Source organism: Hylobates moloch, unplaced genomic scaffold (assembly GCF_009828535.3).
Source record: "Hylobates moloch isolate HMO894 unplaced genomic scaffold, HMol_V3 SCAFFOLD_21, whole genome shotgun sequence".
In the NCBI taxonomy this organism is placed as follows: domain Eukaryota; kingdom Metazoa; phylum Chordata; class Mammalia; order Primates; family Hylobatidae; genus Hylobates; species Hylobates moloch.
The window spans coordinates 33,661,775-33,685,176 of NW_026652296.1; the positions used below are offsets into that span (position 1 = coordinate 33,661,775).

The window sequence follows — 23,402 nt, forward strand, 5'->3', positions numbered from 1 at the left end:
TGAGCCAGGTGGGCCAATTTCCTGGGAGCCTCACTCTTCTTCTCTGGGAAACGGATTAGGAAATTCATCCCGGGGTGACCTTGAGAAAAAGGCAGGGCCCAGGCACACTTGGGAATAGCCTGTGTTCAGAGGGGGCCAGAGATAGGTAGGAGTTTTGTCTCTCTCTCTCTCTCTCTTTTTTTTTTGAGACGGAGTCTCGCTCTGTCACCCAGGCTGGAATGCAGTGGCGCGATCTTGACTCACTGCACCCTCTACCTCCTGGGTTCAAGTGATTCTCCTGCCTCAGCCTCCCGAGTAGCTGGGATTACAGGAACCTGCCACCACATCTGGCTAATTTTTGTATTTTTAGTAGAGACAGGGTTTCACCATGTTGGCCAGGCTGGTCTCAAACTCCTGACTTCAAGTGATCTGCGTGCCTCGGCCTCCCCAAGTGCTAGGATTACAGGCATGAGCCACCATGCCCGGCTCTGTCTCTCTTTTTAAAATTAATGCTCCATTTTATTTTATTTTATTTTATGTTATTTTATTTTAGAGACAGGGCCTTGCTCTGTCGCCCAGACTAGAGTGCTGTGGCGCTATCATAGCTCATTGCAACCTTGAACTCCCAGGCTCAAGCCATCCTTCCTCCTTGGTCTCTGGTGTAGCTGGGACTACAGGTACATTTCACCACAACTGGCTGATTTTTTAATTTTTATTTTTTTGTTTATGTTTCAGACAGTCTGAATATGTTTGCAATTTTTAATTTTTAGTAGAAACTAGGTCTCACTATGTTGTCCAGGCTGGTCTCTTAACTCCTGGGCTCAAGTGATCCTCCCACCTTGGCCTCCCAAAGTGCCGGGATTACACGCATGAACCACCTGTAATGGCTCTGACTACACCTGGCCAGATTTTTATCTCTTGTGAGGGGCGTCTTGGAAGGGTGTGGGGTACGGGAGGCTGGCCTTTCCTGGCACTGTTTTGTTTCAGTAGCCACTCTTGGAGAGGAAGTGATGTGCTGATTTTTGGGTGATTCTGAGGTGGGCTTCAATGTTAAAGTAAGGGCACTGCACACCCAGCTGGGTGATTGATTCCACTGTGGTTCACTCACAGGGTTTGGCCGCGCTCACCTTGGGCAGGGGCTCATCAGTCTAGCCTGGGACCTCAGCCCTGCTCTGTGGCTGTGGGGCTTCAGCGTCATTCTTGAGATAACAGACAACAGAATTTCCTGGGGTGAGATGCCTGTGCTTTGGGGGTAGGCTGGGGGGCAGCTGACAGTGCAGAACCAGTACGAGGGACTCACATTTCAAGGGTGTCTGTTGCTTCAGGAAGCAGTAATGGAGCAGGCCTTGCTGGTGGTTCGAGCAACACCCAGCCCTGAAATCACACAAGGCTGTGCATATGTTAAGAGAACCCAGAACCAGCTTCTCTGATGTGTATGAGGGAGGCTGTTTCCTGCAGGCCTTCAGGTGGGCTGGGCTGGGGAGGCTCCACACTTTTGGTGAAGTTGGGAGTCTGTGTGTGTGTTTTGGGGGGAGTTGTGAGTGAGAACTGAAGCTAGAAAGGCCAGCTGGGTCCAGAGGGCAAGGCTGATGTGCAGAGATCTTCCCCAGGCCTACTACATAGTAGGTGCTCAGTGAATTGCTAAATTATATTCCCTGGCCAGCGAGATGCCCAGCTGTGCTTGTCCTTGGAGGATGGGGCTGGGAGATTGAGACCCGCATGGGTGAGGCTCACATAGAGGAGGCGGGGTGGAGGGTGCTTCTGGTGCAGTTGGGGGTGGAGGTGACATGATTCAGGCTGTGGGGTTGCCATGGATTAACCCGATGAATGAGGAGGGTCTCCCCCTAAGGGTGACTCCAGATTTGAGCCTAGGGACTGCTTGGTGGTCCTGTAATTTGACCTCAATGAGGAAAGTGCCAGGAGTTGGGCAGTGCCCCCAGTTTAGTTCTGGGCATTTCCAAGTGGGGCTTGGCAGGGTCAAACGTTGGAGACCAGGACTAACACATGTCTCTAGTATTTGGCCATTAGAAGGTACTTGCTGGAGTGTAAATTTCTTCACTTTTTTTTTTTTTTTCTGAGACAGGGTCTCACTCTGTTGCCCAGGCTGGAGCACTGTGGTGCCATCTCAGCTCACTGCAACTAGAGTGTAAATTTCTGAGGGTGTCAAAATGAATTGGGGAGGATGTTCCAGGGATGGGATGAAGAAGTGGCAGTTCACACAAACTTTGGTGGCTCCTGCCCACTCTGGTCACCTGACTTCTGAGTCTTTATTCTATTCATCCGTCTTTGGCAACCGTGCCACAGGACGGGGTTTTTCCTCCCTCTTTTCCTCTCTCCATACCCTGCTGCCTTCCTGTGTCCAGTGTGGCTTCTTGGGACACTTCAGTCAGGGTGGTGGCAGCTCTGGACAGCTGGGGGAGGCGGTGGCCTGCAGGCTGGAGAACTGGCTGCGTGGTATCTTGGATGAAATTGCCAGGGGACTGGGGGGTGCACTCATGCCCTGGCTGGCCTGATTTCTTGGCACTCCCAGGCATTGCCTGCTTGGGGACATGGAGAATAAACTCAAGGCATGGGTGCAGGCGCTGGGCAAGAGGCTCACACCCCCACTTTGCCATGGAAGCAGGAGCAAGAAGGCAAGTGTCTGTTGCCCGCCCTCCTCCTCTTCCCTGCCTGGCTGAGCCAGCACTTTTTTCTTCTCTCCTTTATCTGCTCAAAAAGTACAGGGTGTTCTGTTTCTCCTGTGCATACAGATCAAGGAGCGGATGTTATTTCTTTCTTTCTTTCCCCAAGGCGAGAGAAGGACAGGGCAGGCACCGAGGACCATTTAAGCGATTCTCCTTCCTCAATAAGGCAGTTTCTCATACATTAAAACAAAACAAAACAAAACCCAGAAGGGAAAGGAAACGATGACACACACCAACAGAGAACAAGTTGCCCCTTACTGCCCCCACACCCCACCAGGCATTTAGCACACAGTAGGTGTCCTGGCTATGTTCTCTCTCTCCCTTTCAGTTGGACCCCTGGGTGTGCTGGCTCCATGGGATGATTAAGTGATGTTAAGGACGCTGCTGGCCAGGGTGTGCCAGCTCCATGGGATGACATCAGGGCCACAGGACAGACTCATTTCTCTGCCCTCTGTGGGCTGTGTAGGGGGCTCCTCTGGCTTCCTGGAGGCATCGGGGATTGACAGGCTTATCTGGGACAGGGCCTGAGGAGGGACAGGACTGTGGGATTAGCTGTGAGGGTCAGGATGCAGGTGACTCACGTGGCCCCTGCTTACTTGCATGGCATTCCATGTGCGATCTCTGTTTGAATTCAAAGTCTCTGAGACCAGGTGCAGGGAGCTGGGGGTTCTTTCTGTGCTGATCTTGGAGGCAGAGTGGCTGCCTGCATTCATTCCACGGTCCATTCCACAGCTTGTTCCAAAGACAGTCTGCTCATGATGTAGCTTCCGCACTTGACAAATTGTTTTCATGCATGAGGCCCTTGAAAATGTTGACAGTCTTGTGACATCCATGGAGGGCCTTATTTGACGGTCACAACGAAGTGGTGAGGACAAGCGGGCCATGCATGGTTCTGGGAGCAGGGAAGGCAGGTAGCTGGCTGGGACGGCCCTGCTGGCACCGAGCGCTGTTCCCCTATCCTGGCTTCCCAACGCTGGAGATTATCTGGTCCCCTGGTTTTCAGAGGTGGTGCTCCAGGGAGCCTGGGGTGAGGGGGACCCCTAGTTTAATACCTGCTACACCCTGACCCCCATAGCAGCTTTTTAAGAAGGGGTTCCACCAGTAAGGCGTGAGAGCCACTGCAGCCATCCCTTTCCGTAGTGGATAGGAGACTGTGTGTGGGGTGGCCTGGGGCAGACCCGCCGGGCGGGTTGTGGCGCCACGTCAGTCCAGGGTGCCCAGGGTGGCGGCGTCCCCGTCGCAGCTGGCGCGGCCCCTCCGGAGCACGCCGCGTGTTTACCGACCTGACGCAGCGTCCCGGCCCGGCTGGCAGACATCCGGCGGCATCACCGCTGACCCTCCCCGCCCGCCCCATGCAGGCGGCCACATCCTCACCTCTAAATTTAGTTTGCAGGAAGGAGAACCTGGGGTAGGGTGGGGGAGGACTGGAGCCAGCCCTGATCCCTGTCCTCCCGGGAGGGAGGCAGGACCTAGCATCTCTGGGGCGAGGGAGGAGAGGGACGGGAGTCAGAGGACAGAGGCGGGGAGGAGGAAAGGGCCGGAGCCGCCCTGCTCCCGGCGTCGCCTCATCACCAGTGAAAGCGCGACACCCACTGTCTGGGAAGGGGAGCCGGAGCCCTTGCCTCCGAAGAGGAGGCTGCCCGGATGGGGCTCCGGGTCTCGGGCGCCACCTACCGGCCTTTTTGGGAACCGATTCTGCACGGAGTTGGCGGCCTGGGTCTCAGGGAGACTTGGAGGGCTTTTAGGGGCTGGACGGTGGGTGGGGGGGTGGAGGGAGGATTCCCGTCCAGACCCAGGCGTCGCGGGGGCAGGTGGAATGGGCGGGGGAGGCACAAAGAGCAGCTTCTCAGCCTAAGAGTATTTCGAAAAAAGCCTCCTTTGCTCACCCATGTCACTTAAGTGATGTTAAGGACGCTGCGGTTCCAAGCGGGATAGAAACCTCAGTGGTCAGACCCTGGAATGCATGGAGAAGAAAGTCAGTGTGGCAGCCTTTGACGGACTGATTGGAGGGCAGGAATGACTCTTGTTAGTGAGGTCTATGTAGATAACATACAGTGAATTACACATATCTCAACCGTGCAGCTCAGCGAATCTTCATACGTGCACTGGGTACCCACCCTTCAGATTAAGATATTTATTCCCTCTACCCCAGAAAGGCCCCTCCTGCCCCCTTCAGTCATCTCCCTGCCTCCTAACCTCTCTTCTGACTTCTGGCTTCACAGATTGAGTTTGCCTCTTCCTGAGCTTCGTGTGAATGAAGTCATACAGTCCGTGCCCTTGTCTCTGGCTTCTTTTGCTCAGTGTGTGATTGAGGTGCATCTGTGTGGTTGGGAGTATCAGTAGTTGGGTTCTATCTATTGCTGAAGAATAGTCCGTGGTATGGATATGCTACATACAGCACCGTATGTCTCTGTTCTCCTGCTGATAGACCTGTGGGGTGTTTTTATTTTCAGGCTGTTATGAGTATAGCTGCTGTGCACACTCTTTAACATGTGTCTTTGGTGGAATGTGCCCTCTTTCTGTTGGGTGTATTCTTAAGAGTGGGATTGCTATGTCATGGGAACAGTTATGCGCAGCTTTATTAGGTATGGGTGACAGTGCCCCTTGTTTGCTGTCCGGCAGCCACCTTCCACCCACATTTGTTCCCTGTTAGATCCTGGATACTATTAGATTCTGCAACTTCTGCCACTTAAACCTCAGCAAAGACAACTGGAATCTACATTGCTTGAATCAGGGAAGGAACAGGGACAGCATCTCATCTGAGTGGTTCCTCAGGGTGGCCCCCAGATACCTCCAAACCCTCCAGGTCATTCTGGGAAAAGAAAAGCAGCCTCTCCTAGCCCTGGGGCCAGATTTGGGGAACCCCTTGGCCTCCCAGCCATCAGCTCCCCTAGTCTGGCGTCTCTGAGCAAACTGGCTTAGTGTAACTGTCAATTTCATGTCTGGCCTCTGGTGCCACGGGTCCTCTTGGTCCACTGTTTCCTGGGCGCCTTGCTGCTTTGTGGTGGCTGAGGGACTGGGTGGCTGGGAAAACAACCTACCCGGAATAGCAGGCTTGTTGGATGCAGGCCTCGTGGCACTTTCTTGGGGGAGGGCGGGACTATGTCCTGCCCACCAAATTGCCACTTCGTTGAGGCTGTGAAAGACCAACAGAAAGCCAGAGACAAGAGAAGGGGCAAGGGAAAGAGAGAAAGAGTGCCAGGGAAAAGCTAGGCAAAGGAGGGAGAGCAGAGGGTCCAGAGTTGTGTGTGCAAGTATCCTGGGATCTGTGTGAGTATCCTGAGGTTTGTGTGAGTATCTTGGGGTCCATGCAAGTATCTTCAGGTCCAGGCAAGTATCTGGGTTCCATGCAAGTATCTTGGGGTCCAGGCAAGTATCCTGGGGTCTGTGTGAGTATCCTGGGGGGGGTCTGTGTGAGTATCTTGGGGTCCAGGCAAGTATCTGGGGTCTGTGTGAGCATCCTGGTATTGGCACCAGGTGGACCACAGCAGCTATGCCATGCTGAGCTGGTCCAGAATCAGCAGCCCCAAGCCCCAGTCTCTCCTGACTGTGGCCTTCTTGGTCATCTTCTCACTGGCTGCCTCTCATCTCCACTTTGGGGCCTGTGGTCAGGGAAGAAGCAGTGCCTAACAAGTTTGGGGGTGGGATTGAGAATTTCAGGGGCTTAAGATGGGCTCCCAGGTCTCCTGCCTGCTGGTGGGGACCCAAAATGCATCCCTCCCTTTCTTTCTCCTTCCCTCCCTTTCTTCCTTTTTTCCTCCCTTTCTGCCACCTTCCCTTATTTATTCTTCCCTCCCTCCCTGCCCCTTTGAAGGTGGCTCTTCTTGTCCAGGTCCTCAGAGAGGGAGGGAGAGGACTCCAGGGCTCCCCACCCACAACAGAGGGCAGAGTGTGATGAAACCCTGAGTGTCCCTTGGGGCAGGTGGGAAGTGAAAGCAGAGCCACTAAGCTGTGATACCTCCTCCCCCTGCAGGTTCCTAGAAGGTGAGCGCGGACGGTATGCAAAGTTGTGAATCCAGTGGCGACAGTGCGGATGACCCTCTCAGTCGTGGCCTACGGAGAAGGGGACAGCCTCGTGTGGTGGTGATCGGTGCTGGCTTGGCTGGCCTGGCTGCAGCCAAAGCACTTCTTGAGCAGGGCTTCACGGATGTCACTGTGCTTGAGGCTTCCAGCCACATCGGAGGCCGTGTGCAGAGTGTGAAACTTGGTAAGTGCCACCCAATCCAGCCCAGCCACCTCCCCAGGTCACCTTTAGTCTCCTAATTCTCGGCTCTGCCTGAAATCTCATTATTTTAGCTTCTGGGATAAATGTTCCATCATGCATCCTGCCTGGGCGTTTTCCAGAAGCTTCCTTTGCTCCTCGTGGCAGCCCTCTGAGGTGGGCTGACTTTCACTTGTGGAGAATGCTGGCTTGCTTCTGACCTAGTGTTCACAGTGTTTAGGAGTGAGTGGACACCCAAGCTCTCTTGGTACTGAGTGGGCAAGTTTCTATTTCACAAGAAGTGAAATTCTTCTGCAAGGTCCTAGTAGTTGTTAACTTTTGATTGTGAATTAGTATAACATGACTAAGAGCTAGCCCTGGAGCAGTAGGACCCTGGGTTAGCAGAGATGAAAGGGGATTTTGGGCCTCCGTGTGTGATGGGCAGGTCTTGGGATTATCTGGGAAGTGGATCTGTCTAGGTTGCAGAGCAACGAGGACCCTGGAGAAAGCAGCCAGGTAAGAGACTTGCCCTAGGGGTGGGCAGACTTTGCCAGGGATCTCAGAGAGTGGGGAAATTGCCCGAAATCCCTAGGTGAGGGCTTCCCAACTGGGGTGGGGGTGCGGGGTCTGACCATTGAGGGGTTGGGTGGGTAGAAACCATGAAAATGACCCAGTAAGACCACACATGGCCTGGAATGTGTGGCTACATTGATCCTCTAGAGGAATTTTTTTTTTTTTTTTGAGACAGAGTCTCGCTCTGTCACCCAGGCTGGAGTGCAGTGACATGATCTTGGTTCACTGCAACCTCCGCTTCTGGGATTCAAGAGATTCTCCTGCCTCAGCTTCCCAAGTAGCTGGGATTACAGGTGTGTGCCACCACGCCTGGCTAATTTTTGTATTTTTAGTAGAGATGAGCGTTTCACCACGTTGGCCAGGCTGGTCTTGAACTCCTGACCTCAGGTGATCCGCCTGCCTGGGCCTCTTGTAGAAACTTTGATCGCCTTAAGTGTCTTCCCCTACAGCATTTCCTGCAAGGCATACCTAAAGTTGTCCCTTTTCCCCTGGCACACACAAGAGTGTCTGCAGGGAAACAGACTCCACCTTCTCATGGGAGGAATGGCAAAGTCACGTTGCAAAGGGGTGTGTGTACAAAGATAGGAGGAATCACTGTGACTATCTTGGCAAAAAATGTACCACATATATCTTGAAGCAGGCCTGCAAAAACAAAACAAAACACCCCCCAAAATTTCTATTTTCCTTTCATTGTTTCAGCTTCCCTGGGAGCTAGGTAGGGATGGAGAGGAATGGGAGAAGGAGACAGTTTCTGCAGCATTAGAAGAAGGAACTGAGGCCCAGGCACAGAGGCAACTTGCCTCAGAGCATATGATACCTTGGCTGGGGATGGGGTAGTAGACCTAGTTCCCAGGCCATCCCAACTTGGACCCACGAGATGCCCCCTGCCCCAGTCTGGCTCTCAGGGTTTTTTGTACTGTGTCCAAGGATGTAGAAGGCTTCACTTTCCCTGGAAGTGTGCTTTAGATTGCTTTTTGGGGGAATCTTGCAAACTGGGATGTTCGCACTTCTCTCCTGCCCTATGCTGAATTTGGAGGGAGCCATTTTCTGTCTGGGAAATGCTTTAGATCTTGGAGCCACTGGGGATGTTGAAGAATTGAAAAAAGGCCAGGTGGGGACCCTCAGGTACCCACAGTGCTTCTCCCAGGTGAGGAGGCACCAGTGAGGAAGTGGGGTCTGATATCTGGTGTTACCTGAGAAAAAGGTGGGACTGAAAAAGAAGAGCCTTCTAACTGGTCCAGTAAGGTGACTCTGGGACAAATCACAGAGTCATCCAAGGTGGCAGTTATCTTAGCTATAAGGTGGTTTTCAGTGGGAACTTTTCACTGAGGACCTTCGTTGGTTGCCAGCGGTGGAAGTTCAAGCTCTTCCCTGCCCTCTTGTAGGGGTAGAAAGACCCTCTTGGAGGAAGGAGGGGGAAGCAGTGCTGGCCCTCTCTGGAGAAGTCCCTAAGCCTCTAAGGGCCTGCTGTTGTCACCCTCAGGACACGCCACCTTTGAGCTGGGAGCCACCTGGATCCATGGCTCCCATGGGAACCCTATCTATCATCTAGCAGAAGCCAACGGCCTCCTGGAAGAGACAACCGATGGGGAACGCAGTGTGGGCCGCATCAGCCTCTATTCCAAGAATGGCGTGGCCTGCTACCTTACCAACCACGGCCGCAGGATCCCCAAGGACGTGGTTGAGGAATTCAGCGATTTATACAACGAGGTGAGGTGTGAGCAGAGTAGCTGGGCATAAGGGCATGGGGAGACCTGGGAGGTCTGTGATTCTGGTTGTGTCTCTGCACACTCCCTGGGCCCTGCATTTGGAAAACCAGGATAATGTGAGGGTAAAATGAAGATACTCAGTGGGAAAGTACTAGGCCAGAGATTATTGATACATGTGATTAAATATTCCTTTAAAAAGTCCTTAAACATCTTTTGTTAGATTTATTACTAGGTATGTGGGGGTGGTGGTGATGGTTGTTGCTGTTGTTTTTGGATACTCTTATAAGTAGTAGTTTTTGTTTTTTTTTTTTTTTGAGACGGAGTCTAGATCTGTCACCCAGGCTGGAGTGCAGTGGTGCGATCTCAGCGCACTGCAACCTCCGCCTCCTGGGTTCAAGCAATTCTCCTGCCTCCACCTCCCAAGCAAGTAGCTGAGATTACAGGCACGCGCCACCACGCCTGGTTAATTTTTGTATTTTTAATAGAGACAGGGTTTCACTGTGTTGGCCAGACTGGTTTTGAACTCCTGACCTCGTGATCTGCCTGCCTCGGCCTCCTAAAGTGCTGGGATTACAGGTGTGAGCCACCACACCTGGCCATAAATAGTAATTTTTAAAAACTTTATTTTCTAATTGTTTCTGATATATAGAAATAGAATTGATTTTTATATATTGATTTACCTTGCTAAATTATTTTTAATTCTAATAATATATCTATTATGTTAATTATATTAATTTATATTCTAATAATATTTTGGAATTTATGTATATAACTCTACAGAAAAGATGAGAATTTTGTCTTTTTTTCCTTTCTAGTCATTAGACCAGCATTTATCCAATAGAACTTTCCACAGTGATGGTGATGTTTGAGACCTGTGCTCTGCAGTGTGGTAGTCACTAGCCACATTTGGCTCTTGAGCACTTGAAATGATGCAAGTAAAACCGAGGAACTGAATATTTAATTTTTTGTTGTTGTTGTTTGTTTTTGAGATGGAGTCTCGCTCTGTCGTCCAGGCTGGAGTGCAGTGGTGTGATCTCAGCTCACTGCAAGCTTTACCTCTCTGGTTCAAGCGATTCTCTGCCTCAGCCTCCTGAGTAGCTGTGATTACAGGCATGCGACATGCCTAGCTAATTTTTGTATTTTTAGTAGAGATGGGGTTTCACCATGTTGTTCAGGTTGGTCTCAAACTCCTGACTTCATGATCAGCCCACCTTGGCCTGCCAAAGTGCTGGGATTACAGGTGTGAGCTACCGCGCCTGGCCTAATTTCTTAATTTTAAATTGCTACAGGTGTCTAGTAGCTACTGTGTTGGATAGCACAGCTGTAGACAGTTTTATTTTTTTCTTGCCTTATTGCACTGGTTAGTATCTCAGTGCAGTGTTGGATAGAAGTGGCAATGGCACACATCCTTGTTTTATTCAGATTTTTAAAAAATTATTAATATTGTTAGCATTCTTTAGCTGTGTGAACTGCACTGAACAAGCAAAGTAATGTGTAGGCCCTGTCATCTGATAGCTTGTCATTTATGGTGTAATGATCCTTCACTCCAGCTCAGTAATTTGGCCAGCAAACATCTATTGTGCATTTTCTTTTCTTTCTTTTTTTTTTGAGACGGAGTTTCACTCTTGTTGTCCAGGCTAGAGTACAATGGCACAATCTCAGCTCACTGCAACCTCCGCCTCCCGGGGTCAAGCGATTCTCCTGCCTCAGCCTCCTGAGTAGCTGGGATTACAGGCATGTACCACCATGCCCAGCTAATTTTGTATTTTTAGTAGAAACGGGGTTTCTCCATGTTGGTCAGGCTGGTCTCGAACTCCTGACCTCAGGTGATCTGCCCACCTTGGCCTCCCAAAGTGCTGGGATTACAACCATGAGCCACCGCGCCCAGCCTATTGTGCATTTTCTAATCTCTTGGGCATGAGAAAGGAGACATGACCCTTGCTTTGGGGTGGTCCCTGCCCTATGGAGGACAGGCACACTCGGTGTGGTGTGTGTGCACCAACAAGGTACGTTGTGTGCAGTCCATTGTATTGTGCATTCTCACTCATGTGCAAAGAGACTGAATTGTTAATGGGTCAAATAAGAACTAGTATTCTTCAAAGTAGACCTTTCTGTTCTGCCGGAAATCAGCCCCAGCCTGATTCCCAGGTTATTGTGAGTGATTCAAACATAGATGCCTCTTGAAAATGACTTTCAGGACCCATGGTTTGTTCTTTTAAATGTCTTTAAAAGTAGATCATCATCAAATTCTGCTAGGGGGTTTAATTTTTGAAAGTCAAGAGTGTGCATTGTGGATATGGAGTGGATATGGTGGATTATCTGGGTGGTGATGTTTTGAGTCAAAAGGATAAGGCATAACCATGATGTCAAGATTTCTCTGTGTGGCTTTTAACCAATCCTAGAGGCCATTCTGCGGAGGTGTGCTCTACGCATGTGAAACCTTGCCTCAGTGTGGCTTCCTAATAAATATGCAGCCCCCAAAGATGATGACTTTGAAGAGCCATTCATTTGAATGTATTTTATTTATTAACAAATAAATGAGTTTGTGCAATAGTATCATCTAGAGCTTAGTTTCTGGAATAAGACTGCCTTGACCAAATACCAGTTCTACCATTTATTAGCTGTGGAATCTTGAGCAGGTTATTGAGCCTCTCTGAGCCTTACTTTCCTCTTCTGTAAAATGGTCATGGTTGTACCTACCTCATAGTATTATGAGGATTGAATGAGAGCCAATGATAAGTGCTTAATGAGAATTGGGGTGAGTATTATTAGCTGTCACAGACCTGTCCCATTTTCCTTGGGTCACATTGAGAAGGTGTCGAATAACCCAGGAGAGGAGACTGTGCCATATGATACACCCGTGTTCGGTGAAGGCTGCCCTAGTTGGTGGCTGATACAAAGAGTCATGTCGATGGACTAAATTTGTTACTCCTCGGCTGGGCATTTTGGCCTCTGGTTAACATAAGCTAAGGACTGGCTACCACGTTGGTTATCACCCAAGGGAAAAACCCAGGGAGGAGGCAAATTGAAAGCCTGACCCTTGGCAGTGGTCCTGGGTAAAGAATTTGCTGAGGACTCCAGCTAAGGCTCACCACTCAGCATCTCCTGATTGCAGGGAGGCAAGACAAAACAATTTCCCTCACTTTCTTCTTTATAATTTAGTCTCCAGAGATAAGTTTAATTCATGTTTGTGTCTCAGGTGGAGGCCTTCCCCTCGAGTGAGGTGGTGGTGGCGGCGGGTGGTGGACATCACTGTGCTTTGCCATCTTCCTTCACCCTGTGGCCTCAGGGCCTAGCCCAGGACTGGGGAACAGGGCAGACACAATTCTCAGACATGTGTGCTGACCACACTTACTTTAGGAAGGGAAACAAACCATTCATCAGCTCAGCCACAGAGGGCTCGGCCAAGGAGCCTCCATTAGCTGGTGTCCTGGGAATGACAGCTGTGGGCATGTGATCCTGCCGCCTTTTTGCTCACAGCCCTCCAGCGATGCCAGGGCCTTGGATCAAGTCCAGAGTCCTTGGAATAACTCTCAGTCCTTTATGCCCTGGACCCTGCCTGCCTTTCCAAAGTTGGCTCTCAGATCCTCTCTCCTTGCTGCCCCCTCCAGCAAAACCAAACCCCTTCAGGATTCCTGACTGCTTCTCCGTCTTTGAGGTTGCTGTTCATTCTGCCTGAAGTGCTTCACATTGTCCTAAGCGAGGGCCCAGCAAGAAAGCCTCTGGGGCCCGTCCCACCTCCCTGACAGGCCGGAGGCGAGGAGGTGGCTGCCCAGGGCCTTGGCTGTTGGTGCAGCGTTGAGTGCAACATCGGATCCCTAAGGGACAGAGACCAGGGGCTCAGTGCATCCAGGGGACACCTGGGAACTGGTGGGTCTGAGTTGGGGGCTTCTGTTTGAGATGGAGGTGTGATGGAGGTGTGATGAGGTGTTTTCAGTCTCATGGGGTCTCTCTGGCAGGTCTATAACTTGACCCAGGAGTTCTTCCGGCATGATAAACCAGTCAATGCTGAAAGTCAAAATAGCGTGGGGGTGTTCACCCGAGAGGAGGTGCGTAACCGCATCAGGAATGACCCTGACGACCCAGAGGCTACCAAGCGCCTGAAGCTCGCCATGATCCAGCAGTACCTGAAGGTATCTTGAGGAAGACGGATTCTGGGTGCGTCTGGGTCTGAGGAGGGCTGCGCTGCTCCTACCCCTGCCCAACCCTGGCGGTCACCTGGCTTCTCCTTGGGTCTTCCCGCAGGTGGAGAGCTGTGAGAGCAGCTCACACAGCATGGACGAGGTGTCCCTGAGCGCCTTCGGGGAGTGGACCGAGATCCCCGGCGCTCACCACATCATCCCCTCGGGCTTCATGCGGGTTGTGGAGCTGCTGGCGGAGGGCATCCCTGCCCACGTCATCCAGCTAGGGAAACCTGTCCGCTGCATTCACTGGGACCAGGCCTCAGCCCGCCCCAGAGGCCCTGAGATTGAGCCCCGGGGTGAGGGCGACCACAATCACGACACTGGGGAGGGTGGCCAGGGTGGAGAGGATCCCCGGGGGGGCAGGTGGGATGAGGATGAGCAGTGGCCGGTGGTGGTGGAGTGCGAGGACTGTGAGCTGATCCCGGCGGACCATGTGATTGTGACCGTGTCGCTGGGTGTGCTGAAGAGGCAGTACACCAGTTTCTTCCGGCCAGGCCTGCCCACAGAGAAGGTGGCTGCCATCCACCGCCTGGGCATTGGCACCACCGACAAGATCTTTCTGGAATTCGAGGAGCCCTTCTGGGGCCCTGAGTGCAACAGCCTACAGTTTGTGTGGGAGGACGAAGCGGAGAGCCACACCCTCACCTACCCACCTGAGCTCTGGTACCGCAAGATCTGCGGCTTTGATGTCCTCTACCCGCCTGAGCGCTACGGCCATGTGCTGAGCGGCTGGATCTGCGGGGAGGAGGCCCTCGTCATGGAGAAGTGTGATGACGAGGCAGTGGCCGAGATCTGCACGGAGATGCTGCGTCAGTTCACAGGTGCACCACGTGCCCCACGACCCGCTTCCCCCACCCTGCTTCTTCCTCACCTGCCCTCCTCTGGTGGACCCATGGCAGCTCTCTCCTCCCCAGACTGTGAAGCTCGGATGCTGTGCCCCATGAGAGAGCCACTACAGGGTGCCACATTCAGCCAAAGGCTCTTCAATTGCTGACAGTTTAGAATTTGAAACACTCAGAATTATGGGCGCTGTGTCTCTTCCCTCTTTCTAAGGGCTGATGGTAAAACACTCAGAGATCACCGCCCATTGTGCTCTGTTGCTAAGAGCTGGATTTGCATTTTACTCTCTGAGTCTTTCAGCTCAACATTTTTCACCCACTATTCCAGGAGGGCCTCACAAGAACCCCCAGCATTAGGCGGGGAAACATGATTATGTGTCATGTGTTTTCAGATAGATAGGAAAAGTAAGGTGGAGTGTTTTGCTGGGGGTCACAGAAGGTGCTGAGTGGGTACACAGCTCGAGCCCCAGCCTCCCTCCTTCCTCTTCTATCCTCCGTGCCTACCCCTGGCAGTCTGGTCCTCCCGGAGCCCTGGAGGTGGGGTGGGGGGTTGTCCCTTTGGGGTCATCTTCCATATGCAGCCATTTCTTATCCTCCCTCCTCTTGGCTTTTCTGACTCCCCCATCAGGGAACCCCAACATTCCAAAGCCTCGGCGAATCTTGCGCTCGGCCTGGGGCAGCAACCCCTACTTCCGTGGCTCCTATTCATACACGCAGGTGGGCTCCAGCGGGGCAGATGTGGAGAAGCTGGCCAAGCCCCTGCCGTACACGGAGAGCTCAAAGACAGCGGTAAGCGGGGCGTTTGGGGTGAGGAGGGGAGTTGTGGGTGTATTTTGTATGTGTGTCTGGTCCAGGGTGAGGAGGGCTAGGGTAGTGTTCACTAAGGGGTGATCAGGTGAGGCAGGGTTGGAGTAGCTTCTGTAATGAGAGAGAACACAAGGAGAAAAGTGTGCACTTAATATCTGGAAGAAAAAATGGAATCAAATTGAAACTTAAAATGTTTTCTTGATGTTATGAAAACTGAGCTATTCCGTGCTGGGCTGGCCAATATGCTAGCTATCAGCCGCTTTCAATTTAAATTAATTTATTAAAAATTTAAATTAATACAGTATTTTTTTTTTCTTTTTTGAGACAGAGTCTTGCTCTGTCTACACTTCAGGCTGGGGTGTAGTGGTGCGATCACAGCTCACTGCAGCCTTGACCTCCTGGGCGCAAGTGATCCTCCCACCTCAGCCTCCCAAGTAGCGGGACCACGGGCATGCCGGCATGCCACCATGTCCAGCTAATTTTTGTATTTATTTATTTTTTTTGGTAGAGATGGGGTTTCATCATACTGCTAGGCTGGTCTTGAACTCCTGGGCTCAAGCTATCCTCCCGCCTCAACCTCCTGAAGTGCTAGGATTATAGGAATGAGCCACCAAACTTGGCCAATATAGTAAAGTTTTTGTTCCTTGGTTGCGCTAGTCACATTTCAAGTTCAATAGCCACATGTGGCTAGAGGTTACCATAGTAAATTATATAGTGATAGGAATGTCTTATTGGACAGCACTGATTCAATGGAAATGTTTTCCCAATATATTTTAGAAAATAAAGTTTAGATTACTGATGCTCCACAATTATGCCAACCGTATGCTAAAAAAAAAAAAAATCTGAAATATATATTTTTGCTCCCATAAAGTGGATTTTGAGTTTCCCCCATCAAGTAGACACACACAGTAAATGTTAAAACTCAACAGAGTTGTATTTAAAACAATTATTTGGTATAATTGGTGAAGAAGAGTTCAGTCAACCAGCATCTACTGTGCCTGCCCCACTGTGCTCAGAGGAGAGAGAAAAGGGCTGGTGTTTAAAGAGAGAGAGAGGTCCTCAGAAAGGCCCTTTCTGCTGCCACAGCCATCCTCCTAAAAAGCAAATCTTCTCTTTTCACTTGCATCAGTTAGGACTAGTGCATGTAACAAAAAGCAAAGCAAAGCAAAGCAAACACAACTGTGACTTAAACAAGGAAAATCAAAAGGAAATCTGGAGGCAGGCAGCAGGATCCTGTATCATTAGCACCTGGCTCTCATCTTCAAGACCATCTTGTGGTCCAAGAGCGCTGCAGAAGCTCCAGTTCTCACATCTGCATCTTAAGCTGGAAGGAAGAGGAAAGGCAGATCGCAAGAAGGGAACCCTTGGAGCTGAGTCAGCTGTGTCTCTAAGTAGCAGTGCACTTTAATGCTTATTGGCCAGAACATAGACAGATGACTGCACCTAGCTGCTAGAGAGGCTGGGCAGTATCATTTTTATTCTGGATGGCAATGGACGTAGTTAAAAATCAGGACTTCGTTATTGAGGAGAAAGAGGAGAATGGGTGGATGTGGGAGTGGTCCCAGCTACTTGGGAGGCTGAGGTGGGAGGATCACTTGAGCCCAGGAGGTCAAGGCTGACACAGTATACAACACCCCTTTCAGTGTAACAGCCTCTGTGGGCTCCTTGGTGGTGGGATACAGCCTCACTACTCAGGGTAGGTAGATCAGTACCAGCCTCACCTGGGAGCTAATCAGAAATGCAGATTCTCAGCCTGGCCAACATGGTGAAAACCTGTCTCTACTAAAACTACAAAATTAGTCAGGCATGGTGGTGCACACCTGTAGTTCTAGCTACTTGGGAGGCTGAGGCATGAGAATTGCTTGAACCCGGGAGGCGGAGGTTGCAGTGAGCTGAGATCATGCCATTGCACTCCAGCCTGGGTGACAGAGCGAGACCCTGTCTCAAAACAAAAACCAAAAAGCAACAACCCCTCCAGCCCTAAACACACACACACACACACACACACACACACACACACAAATAAATAAATAAATAAAAAGAAATGCAGACTCTCGGCCCACCCGAGACCTGCTGGATTAAAAACTCTGCATTCTGGCCAGGGATGCAGGCTCCTGCCCATAATCCCAGCACTATGGGAGGCCAAACTCTGAACTTGAGCTCAGGAGTTCAAGACTAGCCTGGGCAACAAAGTAAGACCCCCCCATCTCAACAAAAAATTAAAAAAAAATTAGCCAGGTGCGGTGGTGTGTGCCTGTAGTCCCAACTACTTAGGAGGCTTAGATGGGAGGATTGCTTGAGCCCAGGAGGTTGAGGCTGCAGTGGAGCTGTGATCGTGTTACTGCACTCCAACTGGGGCAGTAGAGTGAGACACTGTCTCAAAAATAATAAATAAAAACTGCATTTTATCAGGATCCACAGCTGGTGCCTTGCACATTGAATTTGAGAGGAACTAGGATAAAGTCCAAATGCAAATTTGGGGTGCAAGAATTTGTACCTTGCCTAGACCTCACCTAGACAGCCTGCTTTCTCAAGGCCGAGCCCTGGCTGTACCAAAATTCTCACTGTCCCCCGAGCAAGGCCTGCTTTGGTACATTTTTGCCCCCACCTTTCCCTCTGTCTGAAATGTCCTTTGCCTGTCCGTTCACTCAGCATCTTCCGAGAACCAGTTCAAAGGTCCTGTCCTCTGGGAAGCTTTGTGGGATCCCCCGACACTGGGCCTCTTTTCTGGGCTTTTGGTGCCTTGTGCAAACACCCATTCCATCACCTATGACGCTGTTTAGTAATTGGGTTTCATGTCTGGCTTCCTCACCAGCATGGAAGCTCCACAAAGCAGCAGCCTGGTCACCTTTTCTCTTCCAAGTGCCCAGAACAGCCCCTGGATGCTAACAGGGGCGCCGTAAAGGTTTGTCAAATTACCACCGACTTTATTGAGTGCTTTGTTCTTCCAGGTTCTAAGTGCTTTAGATACATGATTTCCCTTAATCCTTACAACCACCCTCCGAAGTAGGTGATGTAAACCCATTTGGAAGATGAGAAAAGCAAGGCTTAGGGAGGTTAAACCACGTGCCTCAAGTTCACAAGTAAGAGGCACAAAGAGCCTTTGAGACCACAGAGCCGGGACTCCTAATGGCCTCAAGACAGAAAGAGCTGAGGGAAGAAGCAGAGGAAAGTGGCCAGATAGGATGGGCAGCTCTTCATCCTGTGGAAGCAACAGCACCTGTGTCTCAGAGCCTCTCTAATTTGTCATTGGGATGGGAGGTTCTGGTGGAGAGGGGTGGCCTTGTGGCCTTCTGGCCTTTGCTGCTCCTCCACCCTGACCTCCCCATCCCTGTCCCCCAGCCCATGCAGGTGCTGTTTTCTGGTGAGGCCACCCACCGCAAGTACTATTCCACCACCCACGGTGCTCTGCTCTCCGGCCAGCGTGAGGCTGCCCGCCTCATCGAGATGTACCGAGACCTCTTCCAGCAGGGGACCTGAGAGCTGTCCTCGCTGCTGAGAAGAGCCACTAACTCGTGACCTCCAGCCTGCCCCTTGCTGCCGTGTGCTCCTGCCTTCCTGATCCTCTGTAGAAAGGATTTTTATCTTCTGTAGAGCTAGCCGCCCTGACTGCCTTCGGACCTGGCCCTGTAGCTTTTCTTTTTCTCCAGGCTGGGCGGTGAGCAGGTGGGCCGTTGAGTTACTCTGTGCTGGATCCCACGCCCCCCTTGCCTACCCTCTGTCCCACCTTGTTATTGTAAGTGCCTTCAATACTTTGCATTTTGGGATAATAAAAAAGGCTCCCTCCCCTGCCCCTCAGCTTCTCTCTGGTTTTCTCAGCCTCTGTGTATGTGTGTGTGTTTATTTCTGTCACACCGCCTTTGAGTGAGAGGGAGAAGGTTGGGGAGCCCTGGCCTGGCTGTGTCCCCAGAGGGAAGGTGCTGCTTTTACTGGAAGGGGTGTCCCCTCCCCCCATCTGTTGGGGTGTTTACCTTCCTGCCAGTGAGGCCACTCAGGAATACGGGCCTCTCACTGTACACCTGCTCCTTCAGGTCTGGCCTGAGTCTGCCTGCTGGCCCTTTTTTTTGCTGGACTTCTCTGAGTTTAACTGAGTGACATGCTGCCTGGAGTAAAGGAGTTCTGTGGGGGGGACCCCAGTGGTGGTGGCTCCATGCCAAGCCTAGGTATGTTCATTGTTTTTTTTTTTTTGAGACGGAGTCTCGCTCTGTCGCCCAGGCTGGAGTGCAATGGCACAATCTCGGCTCACTGCAACCTCTGCCTCCTGGGTTCAAGCAATTCTCTGCCTCAGCCTCCTGAGTAGCTGCGATTACAGGTGCCCACCACCACGCCTGGATAATTTTTGTATTTTTAGTATTTTTGTAGTTTCACCATCTTGGCCAGGCTGGTCTTGAACTCCTGACCTCAGGTGATCCACCCTCCTTGGCCTCCCAAAGTGCTGGGATTACAGGCATGAGCCACCGTGCCTAGCCTGTTCATGGTTAATTAGTGTCACCTGGCCACTGGGCTGTGGGTCTGGCCCCTGGGGTGGCCTCCTTTTGAACCTCTGGGCAGATGGTCATTCTGGGCTTTATTTTTTGGCAGGGGGAATATCCTAAGGCCTGCCATTTATTGGGGGATAGATTTTTCTTCTCTTCAGCTGGGTTCAGTGCTCCCAACACTTTGGGAGGCCAAGGTGGGAGGATCGCTTGAGCCCAGGAGTCTGAGGCTGCAGTGAGCCATGATTGCACCACTGCACTCCAGCTTGGGTGACAGAGTGAGACCCTGTCTCAGAAAAATAAAAGAAGGTGTTATTTGTAATCCTTTACATGTAAGCTGTCAAGCGTCTCAGTATTAAGGAATAGTTCACACACCAAATATAAAGCAATCAATACTTTCCTTCACATACTAGGCATCTAGAAAAGGGTCCTAGGCTGGACATGGTGGCTCATGCCTGTGATCCCACCACTTTGGGAGGCTGAGGCAGGAGGATTGCTTGAGCCTGGGAGCTTGAAACCAGCCTGGGCAACACAGTGAGACCCCATCTCTACAGTTGTCTCTAAAAAAAAGAAAAACTTCTTCTCTTTTTGCTGAGTAAAAAGACACACCTACCCCCTTATGTATACTCACCCACATATATAGGAACACATACCTACATATACTCACCACTACACCTTACACATAACCCACATGACATATACAGGTACACACACCTACATACACTCACCTCTACACCCTACACATATACCTACCTACATACACACACACACACAGAACCTTAAAGAACAGTCATTTTGTTACTCCACATTTCTAATGATGAAATTTGAATTCAGATCCACATGGATCTGTCCATGTGGTTTAAGCCCAAAAGCTATATAAGAATACACTAAAATGTCCCCATTCACACTGTCCCCAGTCATCTTAAAGAACAGTTAGTCATTTTGTTATCCTAGTGATGAAATTTGAATTCTATAGAGTTGAAGGGGTGGGGTGATGGGGAGAAGTTATGAAGAGCTTAGCTCAGGTCCCCTTCATGGACATTTAGGGCCCTGCCCTTGGCAGGACATGACAGCCCCTTCCTCCTCCCAGGTGTTTGATTGATTGACTGAGATAGCATCTCATTCTGTTGCCCAGGCTGGAGTACAGTGGTGCGATCATGGCTCACTGCAGCCTCAGACTCCTGGGCTTAAATGATCCTCCTTCCTGAGGAGTAGCTGGGACTACAGGCATGTGCCACCATGCCTGGCTAATTTTTATTTTTATTTTTTTTGTAGAGAGAGTGTCTCATTATATTGCCCAGGCTGGTAGGTTGTGATGGAGATGTCTAACACACAGACACACGTACACATATACTTACCTGCATCCACTTACGTGCACACGCCTACGTGCACAAACCTCACAGACATTTTGCTTTGCCAGGGTTGATCTGCCAGAAATCTTCGTGGAGCTTATATCAAGGGATTCATACCCACCTGCTGGCATAGCTGAAAAATGTCTAAATATTCTAAATATATATATGGTTTTTTTTTTTTTTTTTTTTTTTTTTTTTTACGGAGTTTCACTCAGTTGCTTAGGCTGGAGTGCAGTGACACGATGCTGGCTCACTGCAACCTCCACCTCCCAGGCTCAAGCGATTCTCCTGCCTCAGCTTCCCGAGTAGCTGGGATTAAGGCACGAACCACCATGCCCAGCTAATTTTTCTATTTTAAATAGAGTTGGGGTTTTGCTATATTGGCCAGACTGGTCTCAAACTCCTGACCTCAGGTGATCCACCCGCCTCAGACTCCCAAGGTGTTGGGATTACAGGCGTAGCCACTGTGCCCGGCCTATATATGAAAAATTGTCTGAATAGAGGATCTGTTCATGTAGTTTAAGCCCAAAAGCTGTCCATGTGGATACAATACACTGAAATGTTCCCTCTCACAGTGTCCCCAGTCACTGTTGCCTCTCCCACAGCCCTATGGGTATCCATTCCTATGTGTAAGTCAATATAAAAACACTCTTCTCCCTCCTTTTTATACAAAAGCACCAAAGTATTCATCTTGTCCTGATTTTGCTTGTTTTAGTTAACAATATGTCCTGTAGGCTGGGCGCGGTGGCTCACGCCTGTAGTCCCAGCACTTTGGGAGCCCAAGGCAGGTGGATCACCTGAGGTCAGGAGTTCAAGACAAGCCTGGCCAACATGGTGAAACTCTGTCTCTACTAAAAGTACAAAAAATTAGCCAGGTGTGGTGGTGCATATCTGTAATCCCAGCTACTTGGGAGGCTGAGGCAGGAGAATTGCTTGAACCCAGGAGGCGGAGGTTGCAGTGAGCCGAGATCGCGCCATTGCACTCCAGCCTGGGCAACAAGAGCGAAACTCTGTCTCAAAAACAGACAAATAAAAAACCAAAAAACCCCACAATATGTCTTGGACATCTTTCCGCAACAGTACATAAACAGACAATGTAAATTTGGACCTTACTTTGGTCAAAGCATGTCTGTCTCCTCGCTGGCCCAGGGTCACTTTATGGGAAGCCACCTTCTATTACCTGTTACCTTCCATGACTCACAGTCTGCTGTCTGCTTCTGACTCCTCAGTTGTTGATTTCCCCATCCACTGCAGTGGGATGGAGACAAGCAGCCCCATCACATAAGTATCGGGGAAGAAAGTGATAAATAGGTTCTCAGTGTACAGGCAGAGGAATTTTAAAGGACCCCATGTGGGGGTGAAAGGTCTGGAAATGTTTACTTGGTGACTGCACTTCGGGGAGCTTCATGGGTGGGTAAGAGGAAGGGAGAGAATATTCACTTAGTGCCAGTTGCCTAGCACTATGCCATGTGAATGTGATACTGATTTGACAGTGATGCCAACTCAGGCTTTATTTATTCCTGTGGGCAAATGAAACCTCAGAGAAGTTAAGTTACTTGCCCAGGGTTGCTCAGAGGTGCCGAGACATGAGCTGAAGTCTGTCTGACTGTGTGGTGCAGGCTCGTTCTATTGTATGATGAAAAGAAGAGGCTGGTGCCACCAAAAAAGCTTAAGGCCATTGCTGGAGAGAGTGGGTGTGGTACGACCGCACTGGGGGACTGTGGCAGAGTCAGCTAAAACTGGCCATGTGCTTGCCAGCATTCCCACCCTGGGTATACACCCAAGAGAAAGGCATGCAGATGCTCACCAAACATAGATACCAACGTGTCCACAGCATTGTGGTTCCTAATAGCTAAAACCTGGAAACTGCCCAGATGTCCAGCAACAGTAGAATGGATAAACTGCTTTGCACTCATACAATGGAATACTATATAGCAATAAATAAAAGGAATGGATATTTGCAACAACATGGATTAATCTCAGAAATGTTATGTTGGCAGGGTATGATGGCTCATGTACCCCCAGCACTTTGAGAGGCCAAGGCAGGTGGATTGCTTGAGCTCAGGAGTTCAAGACCAGCCTGGGCAACATGGTGAAACCCCGTCTCCACAAAAAATACAGAAATTAGCTGGGCATGGTGGTGCGTGCCTATAGTCTCAGCTACTGGGGAGGCTGAGGTGGGAGGAATGCTTGAACCCCGAAGGTTGAGTCCGCAGTGAGCTGTGATCATGCCACTGCACTCCAGCCTGAGCAACAGAGCAAGATTCCATCTCAAAACAGCAACAACAACAACACAACAAAAACCCCCAAAACATTATGTTGAGTTAAAGAAGCCAGACAAAAGGCTATGTACTGTATGATTTCTTTTACGTGATGTTCAAGAACTTGCAAAACTAATCTACTGAGTTGGAAATGAGGGTCTGGGGGTGGTGACTGGGCAGGAGTGGGATGGGGGCACTTCCTTGGGTTACGGAAGTGTTCCACATCTTGATGTGGGTGGTGGTTGCGTGGGCATACACATTGGTAAAAATGCATCAAGTTATACATGGAAGAAAGTTTCAAGAGTCTGAGAATGCCCTCCCTCCATTCTCCCATTCCA

The 23,402-nt window shown here is 50.5% G+C and overlaps 1 protein-coding gene across 4 annotated transcripts in view; it reads left to right on the forward strand.

Moving 5' to 3' along the window:
• SMOX (spermine oxidase) overlaps positions 1-18,774 on the forward strand; it is a 38,234-nt gene extending 19,460 nt beyond the window's left edge. The window contains exons 2-8 of one of the 4 annotated variants that reach the window (XM_032143152.2): positions 6,637-6,870; positions 8,921-9,147; positions 13,106-13,279; positions 13,392-14,151; positions 14,798-14,958; positions 17,792-17,881; positions 18,319-18,765. In XM_032143152.2, coding sequence (XP_031999043.1) covers positions 6,663-6,870; positions 8,921-9,147; positions 13,106-13,279; positions 13,392-14,151; positions 14,798-14,958; positions 17,792-17,881; positions 18,319-18,456 — 1,758 coding nt within the window. In that variant the 5' untranslated portion in view covers positions 6,637-6,662 and the 3' untranslated portion in view covers positions 18,457-18,765. Of the gene's footprint in view, positions 1-575; positions 657-6,636; positions 6,871-8,920; positions 9,148-13,105; positions 13,280-13,391; positions 14,152-14,797; positions 14,959-17,791; positions 17,882-18,318 lie in introns of those variants that run through there. The other 3 variants (XM_058433122.1, XM_032143150.2, XM_032143151.2) reach the window with 3 other exon arrangements.
• The last annotated feature ends 4,628 nt before the right edge of the window (positions 18,775-23,402 follow it).